Source organism: Mesoplodon mirus (genome assembly GCF_964341445.2).
Source record: "Mesoplodon mirus genome assembly, chromosome: 2".
Classification (NCBI taxonomy): Eukaryota; Metazoa; Chordata; class Mammalia; order Artiodactyla; family Ziphiidae; genus Mesoplodon; species Mesoplodon mirus.
In genome coordinates, this window is record NC_138977.1 from 104357895 (window position 1) to 104376325 (window position 18431).

Consider the following 18431-nt stretch of genomic DNA (forward strand, 5'->3'; position numbering starts at 1 on the left):
GCAATCTTTAGAAAGAAAAAAGGAGCTGGAGGAATAAGGCTCCTGGACTGCATACTATACTACAAAGCTACAGTAATCAATCATACAATACTACAGTATGGTACTGGAACAAAAACAGAAATATAGATCAGTGGAGCAGGATAGAAAGCCCAGAGATAAACCCACGCACATATGCTCACCTTATTTTTGATAAAGGAGGCAAAAATATGCAATGGAGAAAAGACAGCCTCTTCAATAAGTGGTGCTGGGAAAACTGGACAGCTACATGTAAAGGAATGAAATTAGAACACTTCCTAACACCGTACACAAAAATAAACTCAAAATGGATTAAAGACCTAAATGTAAGGCCAGACTCTATTAAACTCTTAGAGGAAAACATAGGGAGAACACTCTTTGTCATAAATCATAGCAAGATCCTTTTTGACCCCACTGCTAGAGAAATGGAAATAAAAACAAAAATAAACAAGTGGGACCTAATGAAACTTAAAAGCTTTTACACAGCAAAGGAAACAATAAAGGAGATGAAAAGACAGCCCTCAGAATGGGAGAAGATACTTGAAAATGAAGCAACTGACAAAGGATTAATCTCCAAAATATACAAGCAGCTCATGCAGCTCAATGTCAAAAAAAGACAACCCAATCCAAAAATGGGCAGAAGACCTAAATAGAAATTTCTCCAAAGAAGATATATAGATTACCAGCAAAGACATGAAAAGATGTTCAACGCCACTAATCATTAGAGAAATGCAAATCAAAACTACAATGAGGTATCACCTCACACTGGTCAGAATGGTATCATCAAAAAGTTTGTAAACAATATATGGTGGAGAGGGTGTGGAGAAAAAGGAACACTCTTGCTCTGTTCGTGGTAATGTAAATTGATACAGCCTCTGTGGAGAACAGTATGGAAGTTCCTTAAAAAAGTAAAAACAGAACTACCATGTGACCCAGTAATCCCACTACTGGGCATATACCCTGAGAAAAACATAATTCAAACAGTGTCATGTACCACAGTGTTCATTGCAGCACGACTTACAATAGCCAGGACATGGAAGCAACCTAGGTGTCTATCGACAGATGAATGGATAAAGAAGATGTGGCACATATGTACAATGGAATATTACTCAGCCATAAAAAGAAACAAAATTGGGTTATTTGTAGTGAGATGGATGGACCCAGTCTGTCATACAGAGTGAAGTAAGTCAGAAAGAGGAAAACAAATACCGTATGCTAATACATATATATGGAATCTAAAAAAAAAAAAAAAAAAAAAAAAACGCAAAAGTTCTGAAGAACCTAGGGGCAGGACAGGAATAAAGACACAGACATAGAAAATGGACTTGAGGACATGGGGAGGGGGAAGGGTAAGCTGAGACGAAGTGAGAGAGTAACATTGACCTATATACACTACCAAATGTAAAATAGATAGCTAGTGGGAAGCAGCTGCATAACACAGGGAGATCAGGTTTGTGCTTTGTGACCAGCTACAGGGTTGGGATAGGGAGGGTGGTATGGAGATGCAAGAGGGAGGAGATATGGGGATATATGTATGCCTATAGCTGATTCGCTTTGTTATGCAGCAGAAACTAACACACCAGTGTAAAGCAATTATACTGCAATAAAAATGTTAAAAAAAAAACACCCTAAATGTAATGTGGTATATATATTGAGTTGGATCCTGAAATGGAAAAAAAGGACATTAGTGGAAGAACTGGTGAAAACGAAATAAATCAGAGTCTAATAATGTATCAATGTTAATCTCTTAGTTTTGACAAAAGTACCATAGTTATGTGAGATGTTAACATTAGGGGAAGCTAGGTGAAGTGTATGTAGAAACGTTCTGTACTGTCTTTGGAACCTTTTTGTAAACTTAACATTATTCCAAAATAAAATGTTTACTTAAAAAATTAATAAAATGAGATTGACAGTATAATTACAGTGATTTATTTGCAGGTGTTACAAATAAGGTGGAACTAATACATCAGTAATACGTGAATAACAGTTCCAAGTTTCCTGTATTATTTGGAAGAAGGGTAGTGGGTTAAACCAGCTCTCCTTGTTTGTAATAATTTTTAAGAATAATCACTAAAATAAGATAAATGTAATGTAGAACTTGTAAATTAGTAAACGGAAAAAAGAAAATGAAGAAAATACAATCATACAAGAGAAGGCAAGATAGTAGAAAAAAGCATTAGAAAAACCAGGATGAAGAACATAAGATAATATGGAGGAAATAAAGCCAAATGTAACTGTCATCACAATAAATTGAAACTGACAACTCTCTAGTTAAAAGCAAAGATGGTCAGAATGCATTTGAAAATGTAATCTAGCTGTCTTCTTGTTTTAGGAGAAAAATTTAACCTGTAAGGATATATGAATGTTGAAAATGAAGATAAGGTCTGTTGAAAAAAGAACCATAAGATAGTCAGTGTAGCATAATAGTATCAGATATAAGAGATTTTAAGATTGAAAGACATTAATTAGTGATAAAAAGGATTAATACCTTGTTAAAAGAAATAGTTCATGAGGCAGATATAAGAATTCTAAACATATAGGTGCTTGATAATATGTACTCAAAATATATTGAACAAGGAGAAATAGGCAAATCCATAGTGCTAGGTTTTATTTGAATGACATAATTACTGAGCTTAATTGGAAGGAACAGAATTCCTATAATTAAGTCTAATAGGAATCCAGAAACAGACTCATAGACATATGTAAACAATATACTATAGAAGTGGTATCACAAATCTGAAGGAAAATAACTCATGTAAAAAATTAAAAATCTTCCTCATGTCACACACAAACAAAACACTTGAATAGGAACAGCAAAAATTTAAAATTTATAGTCAAATACAGGAGATTTTCTTTATATACAAGAGGAGAAAGGATTTCTTAAGAGACATTTTGCAACTGATTTTCTACAACAAAAGATGCACATACAAAGTGTTAAGCTAATGCTATAGACAGGGAGAACATATTTGCAACTCAAAGTAACAAATGTTTGGTACCTCCTATAGACACAGAACTACAGATCAATAAGAAAAAGACAAATCATAGAAAAAAAACAGAAAAGATGAATATGCAATTCAAAGAAGAGGTATCTTTAGTGAAAGATAAACATGTAAATAGATACTCAAACAGGACTGTGTTTTATACTTCATTTATTTGATCTTCATAACAACTCTATCAAAGAGCCATGTACCTTCCTCTTGGGAACTGTGAGTAACAAACTCTCTTTCCAAAAGTCATCATCTCCTGATTTGTTGGCTTTACTGTACCTCAAATTTTCTATTGTTGCAGTATATTTTAAAACAGAAGGGGAAGGGAAAAAAGTGGTGTGTGTGTGTGTGTGTGGATGTGTATTTCAGACAGAGGGAATAGCTTATATAAGAAGATCTTGAGGTTAGAGACAGTGAAGAACTGAAAACAGGCTAATGGGACTTGTGAGTAAAGAACCAAGTAGAGAGTAGTAAAAGACTACCCCAGAAATAGAAATGGTAGGAGAAAACCCTATATAGGAAGGTTTAGTCAACTTTGTTTTATATATATATATATATATATATATATATATATATATATATATATATACACACATATATATATATATATATACATATATATATATATATATATATAGAGAGAGAGAGAGAGAGAGAGGGAGGGAGGGAGAGAGAGATATCAAGAATACATATATCTGATGCACATATACATGTTTATATATGATATTTGACATAAGGGTAAGGAATGGCAGTTAGAACTTTAAGCAAATACTATGTTTAGCATTTCATTTCAAAAAATCTTTCTGGTTGCTGTGTAGAATGTGGAGTGGAGCAAGACTGCAGGAAAGGAGACTCATTAGGAGGCTGTTCATAGACAAGGAGAGAGATGGTTGAGGGCAGTGTGTTTGAAGTTATGGATCTTAAACATAATTAAGAAATAGAATTGTGAAGGTTAGATGGATGGATGTGTGGGTTGAGGGAGAGATAGGAATTTAGAGAGATAACTGATATTTCTTTCTTGAGCATCTGGGTTGAAGGTGACACCATTGACAGAGGTAGGCAATACTAGAAGAGTAACATATTTGGTGGGGGAGAAATGATAGATTCTGGTCTGGACTTATTAAAGTTGAGTTGTCCAAGATAGCCATATGATGATATCAAGTACATGGCTGTGTATATTCACATCTCAAGATGAGAAGAGAGGACTGGCCCAGAGATACAACTTTAATAATAATTAGCATATAGGGGCAATGTAGCCCCTAAAAGGAGTTTCTGTGTGAACTGAGAAGATGAGAGGCTTACAGCACAGTCTGACAACATTTGAGGAAGAGAAGGAATAAGAACTAACAAAGAAAATTGAGAAGGAATAACTTGAGAGATAAAAGGAAAATCAGGGGTGTATAGGGTCATAGAAACCAAGGGATGGTACTATTTCAAAATGGATTGAAAGATCCAAGAAGAGGACTGATATAATTTCTTTGGAGTTTGTGATTCAGATGTCATTTTTGAACGTGGCAAGAACAACTACTATTTTGTGGTGAGGTCAGAAGCCAGACAGCAGTGAAATGAGTAGTAAGTGGGAAGTGAACAAAAGGAGAAAAAAATGCAGATTCAGTCCTACAAGTATTGCAAGCTAGTGGCTGGTACAGAGAATTTCTCAAGAAAGTACTAAGGTGAATGTGCACTGAACTGACTGAAATGCATTTTGGAAAATGCTCTTCCTATGGATTCTTCTTACTTTTTGAACTCCTCAGCAAAACTTAACTGACCAGAGCTCTATGCTTCTGAGTACTTAACTAGGTGACTCTTCCGAGAATAAGAAAAATTAATTTTCTTGTGGTATTAGTATTTGAGAAAGACTTGGTATAATTTCTCACCCTTCTGAAGAGCTTTTGTATATTATTTGAAGGATTGAGCAATATGGACATTTGAGACATTTATGGTAGGGTCAGTAAGGGTGACTATTTTAGTTGATAGGGATATCACATCACATCACAAGGTTAAGTCCATATTCAACTAAGGTAAGAATGGCAAATAACTAGCTTGTGTGCTTCTACTTCTCCTATTATTAATTTATAGCAGACACGTCTGTATTTGGCCACAACATCCTTTATATTATAGCATTCCAGGCAGACAAAACCCAAAAAGCCACTTTTGGTGTTGGTTTAGTGTTCCAATCGTGCCCAGGACCACAGCATTGCACACCTCCACAAGACATTGTTTGCTACATAGACTGAATTGTGAATAGTATCCCCTGGAGTTATATAATAGAATAACCCTGTTGCTGTACCTTTACCCAACTCTCTCTCTACCCTTTCTTCCTTTTCTCACCAAGAACTGAAGTAATATGGTTATTTACATTAGTAAGTAGATCGTATGTGACATGTTTTGTTTTTTGGCATTGGTTTTTAAACTGCCCATGATACTGTTTTCATAATATTGCAACACATTGTGTGAACGTCTCATTCATTATCTATGCTGTGAACAAAATCAAATGCACCAAGTTGTATCTATGCTTATAGATATGTTTTGTTGTAGTTCCACTCACCTCAGGCTGATAACATGAGCTCTGATGAACTGTTTTCTTAAATTTGACTCTTTGAATCCTCTAGTAATCTGTAGAAAGAAAGGAAAAAACAACCTCTCTGTAATTACCGTTCTTTCTCTGTTTCCTCTTTCTGCCCAAACTTGCAACATGGTTGTTAATGGGGAGTTGACTATGTTAATGAGGAATAGAGAGTTCAGTTTAGTTTAGTTCCATCTCAGAACACATGGGAACGATTTAGGCAGGTTAATAACCTTCTGATGCAGTGCCTGTTTCTTCATCTATTACACAAAGATGATAATCGACAGGATGCATCTTCACTAGAAGCCATTCTAAACATAGCAGATGTTTTGCTCAATGAGAGCCCACGTTACGTGATTTGGTGGCTATTGCAAAAGAGGTGGGCGCATGAGCCAACCCAGCACTAGGTGAGTCCACTGATAGAATTTACAGTGTGTGATCCTGCAACGACTGTTCTTAAATGGGTAAAACCAGATTAAAATGAGTAGCAATGGAGAGCTTGATGAGAAAGAGGAAAAGAAATAAAGGGCAGTCTTTTCCTTATTGTTTCTGATTAATGCCTAAGCAACATAAGTTATTTTTAGCATCAGTTGGTATTTCCTGACCTAACTTTAACTTTCCCCCTGAATCATTGCTCATTGCCAGCAAGGATGGTCCTCTTGAGGTATAAGGTTTAGCTTCACAGTAAACTAGTAGTGATTCTGTGACTGGAACAGTTCTGCCAAGATGCAGGGTGAGATGTATTGAGCTTTCATAATGGGGAGTGGATTCTATTGGCTTGTACTGTGAGGTTGGACCAAGGTGGGGATGAACATGAAAAGGTGAAGATGGGGCAATTAAGTAGCATGTTGAACATTACATTAAGCCAGGATTTGAAGCCAATTCTTCTTCAGACTAAAGTTTATGCAATCTCTATTACACTGTATTATATCTTATTTTTTCAGTATCCATTCTTTAGGCTTATATCAGACCAACCAGTTGTGAGACAAAATAACTTTTTTTTCTTTCTAGAGGCCTTGAACATTTTTAAGAGTTATGAGGCTGTTAGTTTTTCAAAATAATTTCCTTTTTAAAAAATTCAAGAAGTACTAGTAAGTGTTAAGAAGAAAGCAAAAATCACTCAAAATTCTATGATCTAGAATGACAATGCAATCATTTGGTGAGTATTCTAGTTAACTATGTAGAAGGATAGATTTTAGTGTGTTTATTAATATGGTATATTGTAGAAGGGAGTTTAATAAACTGATTTGTGTTTAATATTACTTGACTTTAACAGAAGTAAAAGGAACTGACCTAAAACTGAAGGAATTGCTAAAATTTAGATGTTTCTTTTAATTATATTTTAATTCATGATTTGGTATTGCATCAGCATGGGCTACACTGGACCAAAATGTTAAAAATATAATTTAATTATGACATTTTTGTTATGTGGAAAATATTGATGTAATTTAGTGAGGACTAAGGTAATAAGCAACATAAAGAAAGCAAGTTGATTAATTGGTTGATATCCATGTACAAGGATAAAAGAAGAGATCTATGGATAAGAATCCGTATTTCATAGAGTGGGTGAAAATTTTATAGTCTCTTTCATTAGAACTTATCAAATACTTGGTAGAAAATCAGTGAGCAGATGCCTGAAGAGGAAGCCAATAGGAGAGTGGAAAGTGTAGTAGATAGGGGACACAGAGAAAAGTTAGCTTGCTATGAGAACTTGAACGAATCTTTTAAACTTTCTTCCTCTCAGTTTCTTCATCTGTAAAAGGAAAACAGTCCAAAGTGTTTTTAAAAAATTGTTCTGTACACAGTTGACTACTGCAACTCCCAGAGGCTATGCATCTACTTTCAGTGACCTTTACATGTAACCTTTGGGCTTTTTCACTCCCTTCAAACTTATTATTGATTCTTGTTTAATGGGTCGGATGAGTTTGCTTTCATACTTCTTTGATTTTGTAACCTGTATTATTGACCCTTTTATTACAATGGACACAAAATCAAGTAAACAATGAAAAAAGAACTATTTTATATTTCCCTCCTGATAGAGGGTGACAGTACTATCTTTGTGGTTTTTTTTTAACGTCTTTATTGGAGTATAATTGCTTTACAGTGTTGTGTTAGTTTCTTCTGTGAATCAGCTATACATATACGTATATCCCCATATCTCCTCCCTCTTGTGTCTCCATCCCACCCTCCTTATCCCACCCCTCTAGGTGGTCACAAACACGGAGCTGATCTCCCTGTGTTATGCAGCTGCTTCCCACTAGCTACCTATTTTACATTTGGTAGTGTATATATGTCCATGCCACTCTCTCACTTCATCCCAGCTTACCCTTCCCCCTTCCCATGTCCTCAAGTCCATTCTCTACATCTGCGTCTTTATTCCTGTCCTGCCCCTAGGTTCTTCTGAACCTTTTTTTTTTTTTTTTTTTTTTTTTTTTAGATTCCATGTATATGTGTTAGCATACAGTAATTGTTTTTCTCTTTCTGACTTACTTCACTCTGTGTAACAGACTCTGGGTCCATCCAACTCACTACAAATAACTCAATTTCATTTCTTTTTATGGCTGAGTAATATTCTACTATACATATGTGCCACATCTTCTTTATCCATTCATCTGTTGATGGACACTTAGGTTGCTTCCGTGTCCTGGCTATTGTAAGTAGTGCTGCAATGAACATTGTGGTACATGACTCTTTTTGAATTATGGTTTTCTCAGGGTATATGCCCAGTAGTGGGATTGCTGGGTCATAAGGTAGTTCTATTTTTAGCTTTTTAAGGAACCTCCATACTGTTCTCCATGGTGGCTGTATCCATTTACATTCCCACCAACGGTGCAAGAGGGTTCCCTTTTCTCCACACCTTCTCCAACATTTACTGTGTGTAGAGTTTTCAATGATGGCCATTCTGACTGGTGTGAGGTGATACCTCATTGTAGTTTTTTTTGTTATTTTTTTTTAAGAAGATGTTGGGGGTAGGAGTTTATTGATTAATTTATTATTTTTGCTGTGTTGGGTCTTCGTTTCTGTGTGAGGGCTTTCTCTAGTTGTGGCAAGTGGGGGACACTCTTCATCGCGGTGCACAGGCCTCTCACTATCACGGCCTCTTTGTTGCAGAGCACAGGCTCCAGACGCGCAGGCTCAGTAGTTGTGGCTCACTGGCCTAGTTGCTCCACGGCATGTGGTATCCTCCCAGACCAGGGCTTGAACCCATGTCCCCTGCATTAGCAGGCAGATTCTCAACCACTGTGCCACCAGGGAAGCCCCTCATTGTAGTTTTGATTTGCATTTCTCTAATGATTAATGATGTTGAGCATCTTTTCATGTGTTTGTTGGCAATCTGTTTATCTTCTTTGGAGAAATGTCCATTTAGGTCTTCTGCCCATTTTTGTATTGGGTTGTTTTTTTCATATTGAGATGCATGAGCTGCTTGTATATTTTGGATATTAATCCTTTCTCATCTGCTTCGTTTGAAAATATTTTCTCCCATTCTGAGGGTTGTCTTTTCATCTTCTTTATGGTTTCCTTTGCTGTACAATAGCTTTTAAGTTTCACTAGGTCTTATTTGTTTATTTTTGTTTTTATTTCCATTTCTCTAGGAAGTGGGTCAAAAAGGATCTTGCTGGATTTATGTCAAAGAGTGTTCTGCCTATGTTTTCCTCAAAGAGTTTAATAGAGTCTGGCCTTACATTTAGGTCTTTAATCCATTTTGAGTTTATTTTTGGGTGTGCTGTTAGGAAGTGTTCTAATTTTATTATTTTACATGTAGCTGTCCAGTTTTCCCAGCACCACTCACTGAAGAGACTGTCTTCTCTGTTGTATATTCTTGCCTCTTCTCTCAAAGATAAGGTGACCATATGTGCATGTGCATAAAGGTTCCCTCTATGCCTACTTTCTGGGGAGCTTTTATCATAAATAGGCATTGAATTTTGTGGAAAGGTTTTTCTGCATCCATTGAGATTATCATATGGTTTATATCCTTTCATTTGTTCATGTGGCATATCACATTGATTTGCGTATTTTGAAGAATCCTTGCATTCTGGGGATAAACCCCACTTGATCATGGTGTATGATCCTTTTAATGTGCTGTTGGATTCTGTTTGCTAGTATTTTGTTAAGGATTTTTGCATCTATGTTCATCAGAGATATTAGCCTGGAGTTTTCTTTTTCTGTGAAATCTTTGTCTGGTTTTGGTATCAGGGTGATGGTGGCCTTGTAGAATGAGTTTGATAGTGTTCCTCCTTCTGCTATATTTTGGAAGAGTTTGAGAAGGTTAGGTGTTAGCTCTTTTTTAAATGTTTGATAAAATTCACCTGTGAAGCCATCCATTCCTGGGCTTTTGTTTGCTGGAAGATTTTTAATACAGTTTCAAATTCAGTGCTTGTGATTGATTTATTTATATTTTCTATTTTTCCTAGTTCAGTCTTGGATGGTTGTGCTTTTCTAAGAATTTGTCCATTTCTTCCAGGTTGTCCATTTTATTGGCATATAGTTGCTTGTATTAATCTCTCATGATCCTTTGTATTTCTGCAGTGTCAGTTGTTACTTCTCCTTTTACATTTCTAATTCTGTTGTTTGAGTCTTCTTCCTTTTTTTCTTGATGAGTCTGGCTAATGGTTTACCAATTTTCTTTATCTTCTCAAAGAACCAGCTTTTTGTTTTATTGATCTTTGCTATCGTTTCCTTCATTTCTTTTTCATTTATTTCTGATCTGATGTTTATTATTTCTTCCCTTCTGCTAATTTTGGGTTATTTTGTTCTTCTTTCCCTAATTGCTTTAGGTGTAAGTTTAGGTTGTTCTTTTGAGATTTTTCTTGTTTCTCGAGGTAGGATTTTATTGCTATAAACTTCCCTCTTAGAACTGCTTTTGCGGCGTCCCATAGGTTTTGGGCCTTTGTGTTTTCATTGTCATTTGTTTCTAGGTATTTTTTTATTTCCTCTTTGATTTCTTTAGTGATCTCTTGGTTATTTAGTAGTGTATTGTTTAGCCTCCATGTGTTTGTATTTTTTACAGCTTTTTTTCCTGTAATTGATATCTAGTCTCATAGTGTTGTGGTCAGAAAAGATACTTGATACGATTTCAATTTTCTTAAATTTACCAAGGTTTGATTTGTGACCCAAGATATGATCTATCCTGGAGAATGTTTCATGAGCACTTGAGAAAAAAGTGTATTCTGTTGTTTTTGGATGGAATGTCCTCTAAATGTCAATTAAGTCCATCTTGTTTAATGTATCATTTAAAGCTTGTGTTTCCTTATTTATTTCATTTTGGATGATCTGTCTATTGGTGAACATGGGGTGTTAAAGTCTCCTACTATGATTGTGTTACTGTCGATTTCCCCTTTTATGGCTGTTAGCATTTGCCTTATGTATTGAGGTGCCCCTATGTTGGATGCATAAATATTTACAATTGTTATATCTTCTTCTTGGATTGATCCCTTGATAATTATGTAGTGTTCTTCTTTGTCTCTTGTAATAGTCTTTATTTTAAAGTCTATTTTGTCTGATGTGAGAATTGCTGCTCCAGCTTTTTTTTTTTTTGATTTCCATTTGCATGGAATATCTTTTTCCATCCCCTCACTTTCAGTTTGTATGTGTCTCTAGGTCTGAAGTGGGTGTCTTGTAGACAGCGTATATATGGGTCTTGTTTTTGTTTCCATTCAGCCAGTCTATATCTTTTGGTTGGAGCATTTAATCCATTTCCATTTAAGGTAATTATCGATATGTACCTATTCCCATTTTCTTAATTGTTTTGGGTTTGTTATTGTAGGTCTTTTCCTTCTCTTGTGTTTCCTGCCTAGAGAAGATCCTTCAGCATTTGTTGTAAAGCTGGTTTGGTTGTGCTGAATTCTCTTAGCTTTTGCTTCTCTGTAAATGTTTTAATTTCTCCATCAAAACTGAATGAGATCCTTGCTGGGGAGAGTAATCTTGATTGTAGGTTTTTCCCTTTCATCACTTTCAATATGTCTTGCCACTCCTTCCTGTCTTGCAGAGTTTCTGCTGAAAGATCAGCTATTAACCTTATGGGGATTTCCTTGTATGGTATTTGTTGCTTTTCTCTTGCTGCTTTTAATATTTTTTCTTTGTATTTAATGTTTGAAAGTTTGATTAATATGTGTCTCAGTGTGTTTCTCCTTGGATTTATCCTGTATGGGACTCTCTGCACTTCTTGGACTTGACTGACTATTTCTTTTCCTATATTAGGGAAGTTTTCAACTCTAATTTCTTAAGATATTTTCTCAGTCCCTTTCTTTTTCTCTTCTTTTGGGACCCTTATAATTCGAATGTTGGTGCATTTGATGTTGTCCCAGAAGTCTCTGAGACTATCCTCGATTCTTTTCACTCTTTTTACTTTATTCTTCTCTGCCATAATTATTCCCACTATTTTATCTTCTGGGTCACTTATCCATTATTCTGCCTCAGTTATTCTATTGATTCCTTCCAGAGAATTTTTAGTTTCATTTTTTGTGTTGTTCATCATTGTTTGTTTGCTCTTTAGTTCTTCTAGGTCCTTGTTAAACATTTCTTGTATTTTCTCCATTCTATTTCCAAGATTTTGGATCATCTTTACTATCATTATTCTGAATTCTTTTTCAGGTAGACTGCCTATTTCCCTTTCATTCATTTGTTTAGGTCGGTTTTTACTTTGCTCCTTCATCTGCTGCATATTTCTCTGTCTTCTCATTTTGCTTAACTTACTGTGTTTGTGGTCTCCTTTTCACAGCCTGCATGTTAGTAGTCCCTTTTGTTTTTGGTGTCTGCCCCCAGTGGGTAAGGTTGGTTCAGTTGGTTTTGTAGTCTTCCTGGTGGAGGGGACTGGTGCCTGTGTTCTGGTGGATGAGGCTGGATCTTGTTTTCTGGTGGTCAGGACCTCATCCGGTGGTGTGTTTTTGGTTGTCTGTGAACTGATTATGATTTTAGGCAGCCTCTCTGCTAATGGGTGTAGTTGTGTTCCTGTCTTCCTAGTTGTTTGGCATGGGGTGTCCAACACTGGAGCTTGGTGGTCATTGAGTGAAGCTGGGTCTTAGCTTTGAGGCAGAGATATCTGGGAGAACTCTCACTGGTTGATATTATATGGGGCTGGAAGGTCTCTGGTGGTCCAATGTACTGAGCTCGGGTCTCCCACCTCAGAGGCTCAGGCCTGACACCCAGCTGAAGCACCAAGACCGTGTCAGCCATGGGGCTCAGAAAATGAGGGAGAAAAAAAAGAAATAAAGAAAAATAAAATAAAATAATATAATAAAGTTATTAAAATAAAAATTTTTTAAATTATTAAAGTAAAAAAAAAGTAATTTAAAAATAAAGAAGAGAGCAACCAAACCAATAAACAAATCCACCAGTGATAAAAAGTGCTAGAAACTATACTAAGATAAACATAAAAATTAAAGTAGTCAGTCTCATGCAGCAAACTCCAAGTCTACAGGTGCTCCCAAAATCCACCACCTCAATCTTGGGATGATCTGGTTTCTATTCCAGTGTTCCACAGATGCAGGGTACATTGAGTTGATTGTGGAGATTTAATCCACTGCTTCTGAGGCTGCACAGCGAAATTTCCCTTTCTCTTTGTTTGCACAACTCCTGGGATTCATGTTTGGATTTGGCCCTGCCTCTGCATGTAGGTTACCCTCTGGCATCTGTTCTTCGCCCAGATAAGAGTGGGTTAAAGAGCGGCTGATTAGAGGGCTCTGCCTCATTCAGGCTGGGGGGAGGGAGGGGTACAGAATGCAGGGCGGGCCTGCGGCTGCAGAGGCCCACATGACGTTGTAACAGCCTGTGGCCTGCTATGTGTTCTACCAGGGAAGTTGCCCCTGGATTACGGGGCCCTGGCAGTGGCGAGCTGCACAGGCTTCCGGGAGGGGAAGTGTGGACTGTGCTTGCACACAGGCTTCTTGGTAGCTGCAGCAGCAGCCTTAGCATCTCATGCCCATCTCTGGGGTCCGCGCTGATAGCCGCAGCTCGTGCCCGTCTCTGAAGCTCGTTTATGCAGTGTTGTGAATCTCCTCTCCTCGCACGCCCCAAAACAATGGTCTGTTGAGTCTTAGGCAGTTCCAGACTTTTTCCTGGACTCCCTCCCAGTTAGTTGTGTCACACTTGCCCCCTTCAGGCTATGTTCACGCATCCAACTCCCGTCCTCTCCCTGGGATCTGAACTTCGAAGCTTGAGCCTCAGCTCTCAGCTCTCACCCATCCCGGTGGGTGAGCAGACAAGCCTCTCAGAATGGTGAGTGCTGGTTGACACCAATCTTCTGTGCGGGAATCTGTCTGCTTTGCCCTCTGCATCCCTATTGCTGCACTCTTCTCTGTAGCTCTGAAGCTTCGCCCCCTGCCCACCCCCCTTTTCTACCAGTGAAGGGCCTTCCTAGTGTGTGGAAACTTTTCCTCCTTCACAGCTCCCTCCCACTGGTGCAGGTCCCATCCCTATTCTTTTGTCTCTGTTTTTTATTTTTTCTTTTGCCCTACCCAGGTACATGGGGAGTTTCTTGCCTTTTGGGAAGTCTGAGGGCTTCTGCCTGCGTTCAGTAGGTGTGCTGTAGGAGTTGTTCCACATGGACACGTATTTTTGATGTATTTGTGAGGAGGAAGGCGATCTCTATGTCTTACTCCTCTGCCATCTTGAAGGCCTCTTGACAATACTATCTTTGAATTCTAGAATAGTCTAGAATCCTCAAACCTCAATAATATTCCTAATTGATAAGAATTGAAGTGAGATATAGATTATTTAGGTAAATTCTAACAAAGTAACCATCATTAAACTGGTTAATAGGTGAGGTCATACAAAGGGTAAGACATTACACATAGAATGTCTATAATTTTCACATATTTTTCATCTTGAGGGAGAAAAGATCTTATTAGCTACCCCATGAAAGTAAATCACCTTCTTATTTTCAGTACCTTCTTACTTGGTAGGTATATTTTTTGTTTTGTCTTGTATTTTAGTATTTAATGATGAAATTACATGAACAACTGATGAGGTGGAAGCATCTCTCACATACCTACCTCATAACATTTATCAATAGGTACAGTTTTGTGCATAATATTCATGAGCTGAATAATAGTAATAATGCTGTTTTTGTTATTTCAGTCACCCTTCAGTTACAAACTTTCTTTTCTGTTTAATCAGAAGATCTGGAAACTCAGTTTTCAAGAAAAAGATAAAATACATGGCAATATAATCTACCTATTACGACAATACTCTTCAAATATATATATATATAGATTTTTTTTTTTGCGGTACGCAGGCCTCTCACTGTTGTGACCTCTCCCGTTGCGGAGCACAGGTTCTAGATGCGCAGGCTCAGCGGCCATGGCTCATGGGCCCAGCCGATCCACAGCATGTGAGATCTTCCCAGACTGGGACATGAACCTGTGTCCCCTGCATCAGCAGGCGGACTCTCAACCACCGCACCACCAGGGAAGCCCAGAATTTATAATTTTTGAAACACTGTGATAAAATGACCCAAAGGTATGATTCTAAGTTTAATCTAAATACTTGGTCTGAAGCACTGAAGAAGTTTCCACACAATTATGTGGCTCCAGATGCATGAAGTTCATTGGCAGAACTTAACAAATCATGACACTAAGTTGTCAGTCCCACCAATCATGCGAAGGTTTTGTTGAAGTTCAGCAAGTGACTTTCCATCTTCCCTGATTTCAATTGACTACCCTTTCAGATCAAATCAAAGGAGCTTCATTATATTTATATACATATTTTAAGAAATGTGTTCAAAATCAAATATGGTAGGTAATTTTTGTCTCCCAAATTTTTATGTGTGCATGTCTAAGCCCTTGATTTTCAGTAAAACAAAACAACTGAACTCAGTCATCTAATGCTGGACACATTGTTAAACATGTATTTCCAAAGTTATCTCTTATTTATTTAAAAAGCAGTTAATTTCTCACACTTATACCTTGAAGGTACAGGATGTGTGTGTGTGTGTGTTTAAACATCTTCTAAGAAGCATTGCTTAAACCTGGCAGTATGGCTCTAGCCAGGAATAGAAGATTGTCGGTTCTTATGTTACCTAACTGTTCATTTACTTATTCATTATTGTATATTGCATATTCATTACTGCATATGAGGGTTATCTTCAAATTGCAGGTTTTTAAATTTATTTGTGTTTTGCAGGATTCTTCTTAGTCCTCATATTAATTTTGGGGGAGGTTTAGTTTACTTTTAGAGCTAGATAATATAATTTTAAAATCTAGTGGAAACTGTGTATCATTTAAATCTATTGAAAGCCGGTAAAAGTGTACTGATGCCCAGTCAGTTCTACTGTGTTACTGCCCACCCCATCCCTCAAGATATTTTCACACACATTGTGTGGAACTACTTGACATAAAACCAAACAAAGTTGCCAGTGTCAATCCATTTGTTAAATAGTAACAAAGCTAAGTTTGTTCATTTGTTCCTTCACTCCTTCTCTTCCTATTTTCTTTTTCTTCTTGTTTAAAAATTTTTTCATAAAAGAGAAAAACACATGTAGAGTGACATTTGAGTATTTTCTTCCATGACTCCAATAAAATTATTGTGAATCCCTCCCTGGTATGACAACTCCATCTTGGAGACCATTGTGGGCTTCATCCTGACTGCAATGACATCTTTATTTTGTGTCCCTAGCACTTAGCACAGGAACCAACAGATAGAATGTGTCATTTATTCATTCATTCAACAAATATTTGAATGCCAACTATGTACCAAATTCTCTTTTAGGCATCAGGCAACAATCAGTGCTTATTAAATGGCTGTACTAAAAGCCCTGATGGTATAAGGGACATGATAAGATTAATTGCAAATTGATACTGATGTCTTTCTCTTCCTGTGCCCTAGTTTTTTTTTCATGGTAGAGTCATTAGGTATATTTTGGAAAAAATGGCAATTGTCGTTTGCAGAATCTGTTGCAATACCACCCCTGATGCCAAAGGGGAGTTTCAATGGTTCAGTTGATCCCAGGTATGAATCCTGATTGAAGTCCCTTGTTTTATTTGGAGAGGCCCATTCAGTCAGAATGCACTCATAGTTTTGATACACGTATTTTGCAAACAGTTGCTCTCATTATTTTGAAATCACCTTGTTCATTTTTTCATTCATTTAACAGTTTTTGAGCACCTCTTATGCTTCACGCTCCCTCTATCAAGCACTGGGTTACACTGGTGGAGAAAATAAGACAGTCCTTGCCATCATGGAGCTTACATCTAATGGGGGAGATAGGCACTAATCAGATTATCATCCACATTTAAGCAGAATTATAACTGTGATAAGTGCAGCAATATAGTAGAGGGATTTGATCCAGTCAGTGAGATTAGAGAGGCTTCTCAGAGGAATGCTTATGAAACTGAGATCTTCAGGAAGAATCAGAGTTAGCTGGTTGAAGAGAAAGGAAAAGCCTCACAGGTGGAGTGAATGGCACATACAAAGTCCTGAGGTAGGAACAAGCAGATTGTGTTTAAGGAATCAAAGGCCAGAACAGTTGTAGCCTAGAAAGCAAGGAGGCTAGAGTTATATAGAAAGGCCAGACCATGAAAGTCTTGTTAGTGTGTAAAGCATTTGGTCTTTACCATAATAATGGGAAGACACTGAAGTGTTTTAAATGAGAGGATAATAAAATCAGATTTGCAATTTGAGAACAATCTCTCTGGTTGCATGTGGATAAACAATTTTAGGTACAAAATAACGTAAATTAGTTATGTTACTATTTTGGCACTTCAGTGTAGAGGTCATGGCTTGGATGGTTATGGTGGTAGCAGATATGGAGAGAAATGAATGGATCTGAGAGAAATACAGGGGATAAAACCTACAGGAGTTGGTAATAGATTGGATATTTGGAATGATAGAGAGCAATATGTCAAGGATGAATTCCAGGTTTCTGGTTTGGAAAACTGAATAAATGGTATTATCATCAGTGGGGTTAGGATTATGGGAAGAAGGCTAGTATGGCATGGAGGGATCATGAGTTTGATTTAGGGACATAATATATTTGAGATGTTTTTACAACAGCCAAGTAGAGATATTAAGCTGGCAGTTGGGGGAAAAGGTCTGAAGTACAGAAGAAAAGTCGGGGCTGACGACAGCATGAGTCATTAGTATATAAGTGTTGGTAGAAGTAATGGTCATGGATGAGATCATCTAGAGATAGAAAATAATGTGAGAGGAGAGGAGTGCATAGGTCAAAGAGTTGGGGAATTTCAACATTTAATGTCAGTTTAGAGGAGGGTGAATCTATAAAAGATACAGAGGAGAAGGAGTGACCAGAGAGGCAGTATGAGAAAAACAGGTGGTTCAGTGGCATGGATATCTTGTGTGAAAATCACATAATCATAGACTTTTTGAGGTAGAATGTACTATAAAAATCATCTAGTTCAATGATTTTATTTTACTAATGAATAAACTGTGAACCAGAAAAGTGAATTGCTTAATATAATAGAAATTCTGGGATTATTCCACTGCTCATTAAGTATTAATTAACACTGCTGACTATGGAACAAGGATAATGATAGTACTCATGTTACCACTGGTAAGTGGTATGATTCTTGAACTTGAAATCAGGAGACCTTGGTTTGAATTTTTGTTCTATCACTTTCCAGTTGAATGGCCTTTGTCATGTTTCTTAATCTCTCACAGTATTCACTTACCCATCTATAAAAATTACATGCCCATTGTGAGTTGAAGGTTAGATGATATATGTAAAAGTGCTTTATGAACTATAAAGTACTATATTAGAGTATTATTCAAAGTGTTTCTACAGAAGTATGAATAAATGAGATTAACTGTAGACATCATACATCAGATGGATTTCAAGGGGAATCTTTCTCTGTCAGATGTTTAATTATAAAGCCACAGTAAATAGCTGGATACTGGTACAGGCAAAGACT

General features: G+C 37.0%; 1 protein-coding gene across 1 annotated transcript in view; it reads right to left on the minus strand.

The window, feature by feature from the left end:
- LOC309815975 (transmembrane protease serine 11D-like) overlaps positions 1-18431 on the minus strand; it is a gene marked incomplete at both ends in the record, with an annotated part of 47403 nt that overhangs the window by 21806 nt on the left and 7166 nt on the right. Inside the window, one exon of the mRNA XM_082643089.1 lies at positions 5551-5618. Within this exon, the coding sequence (XP_082499215.1) occupies positions 5551-5618 (68 nt within the window). The remainder of the gene's footprint in view (positions 1-5550; positions 5619-18431) is intronic.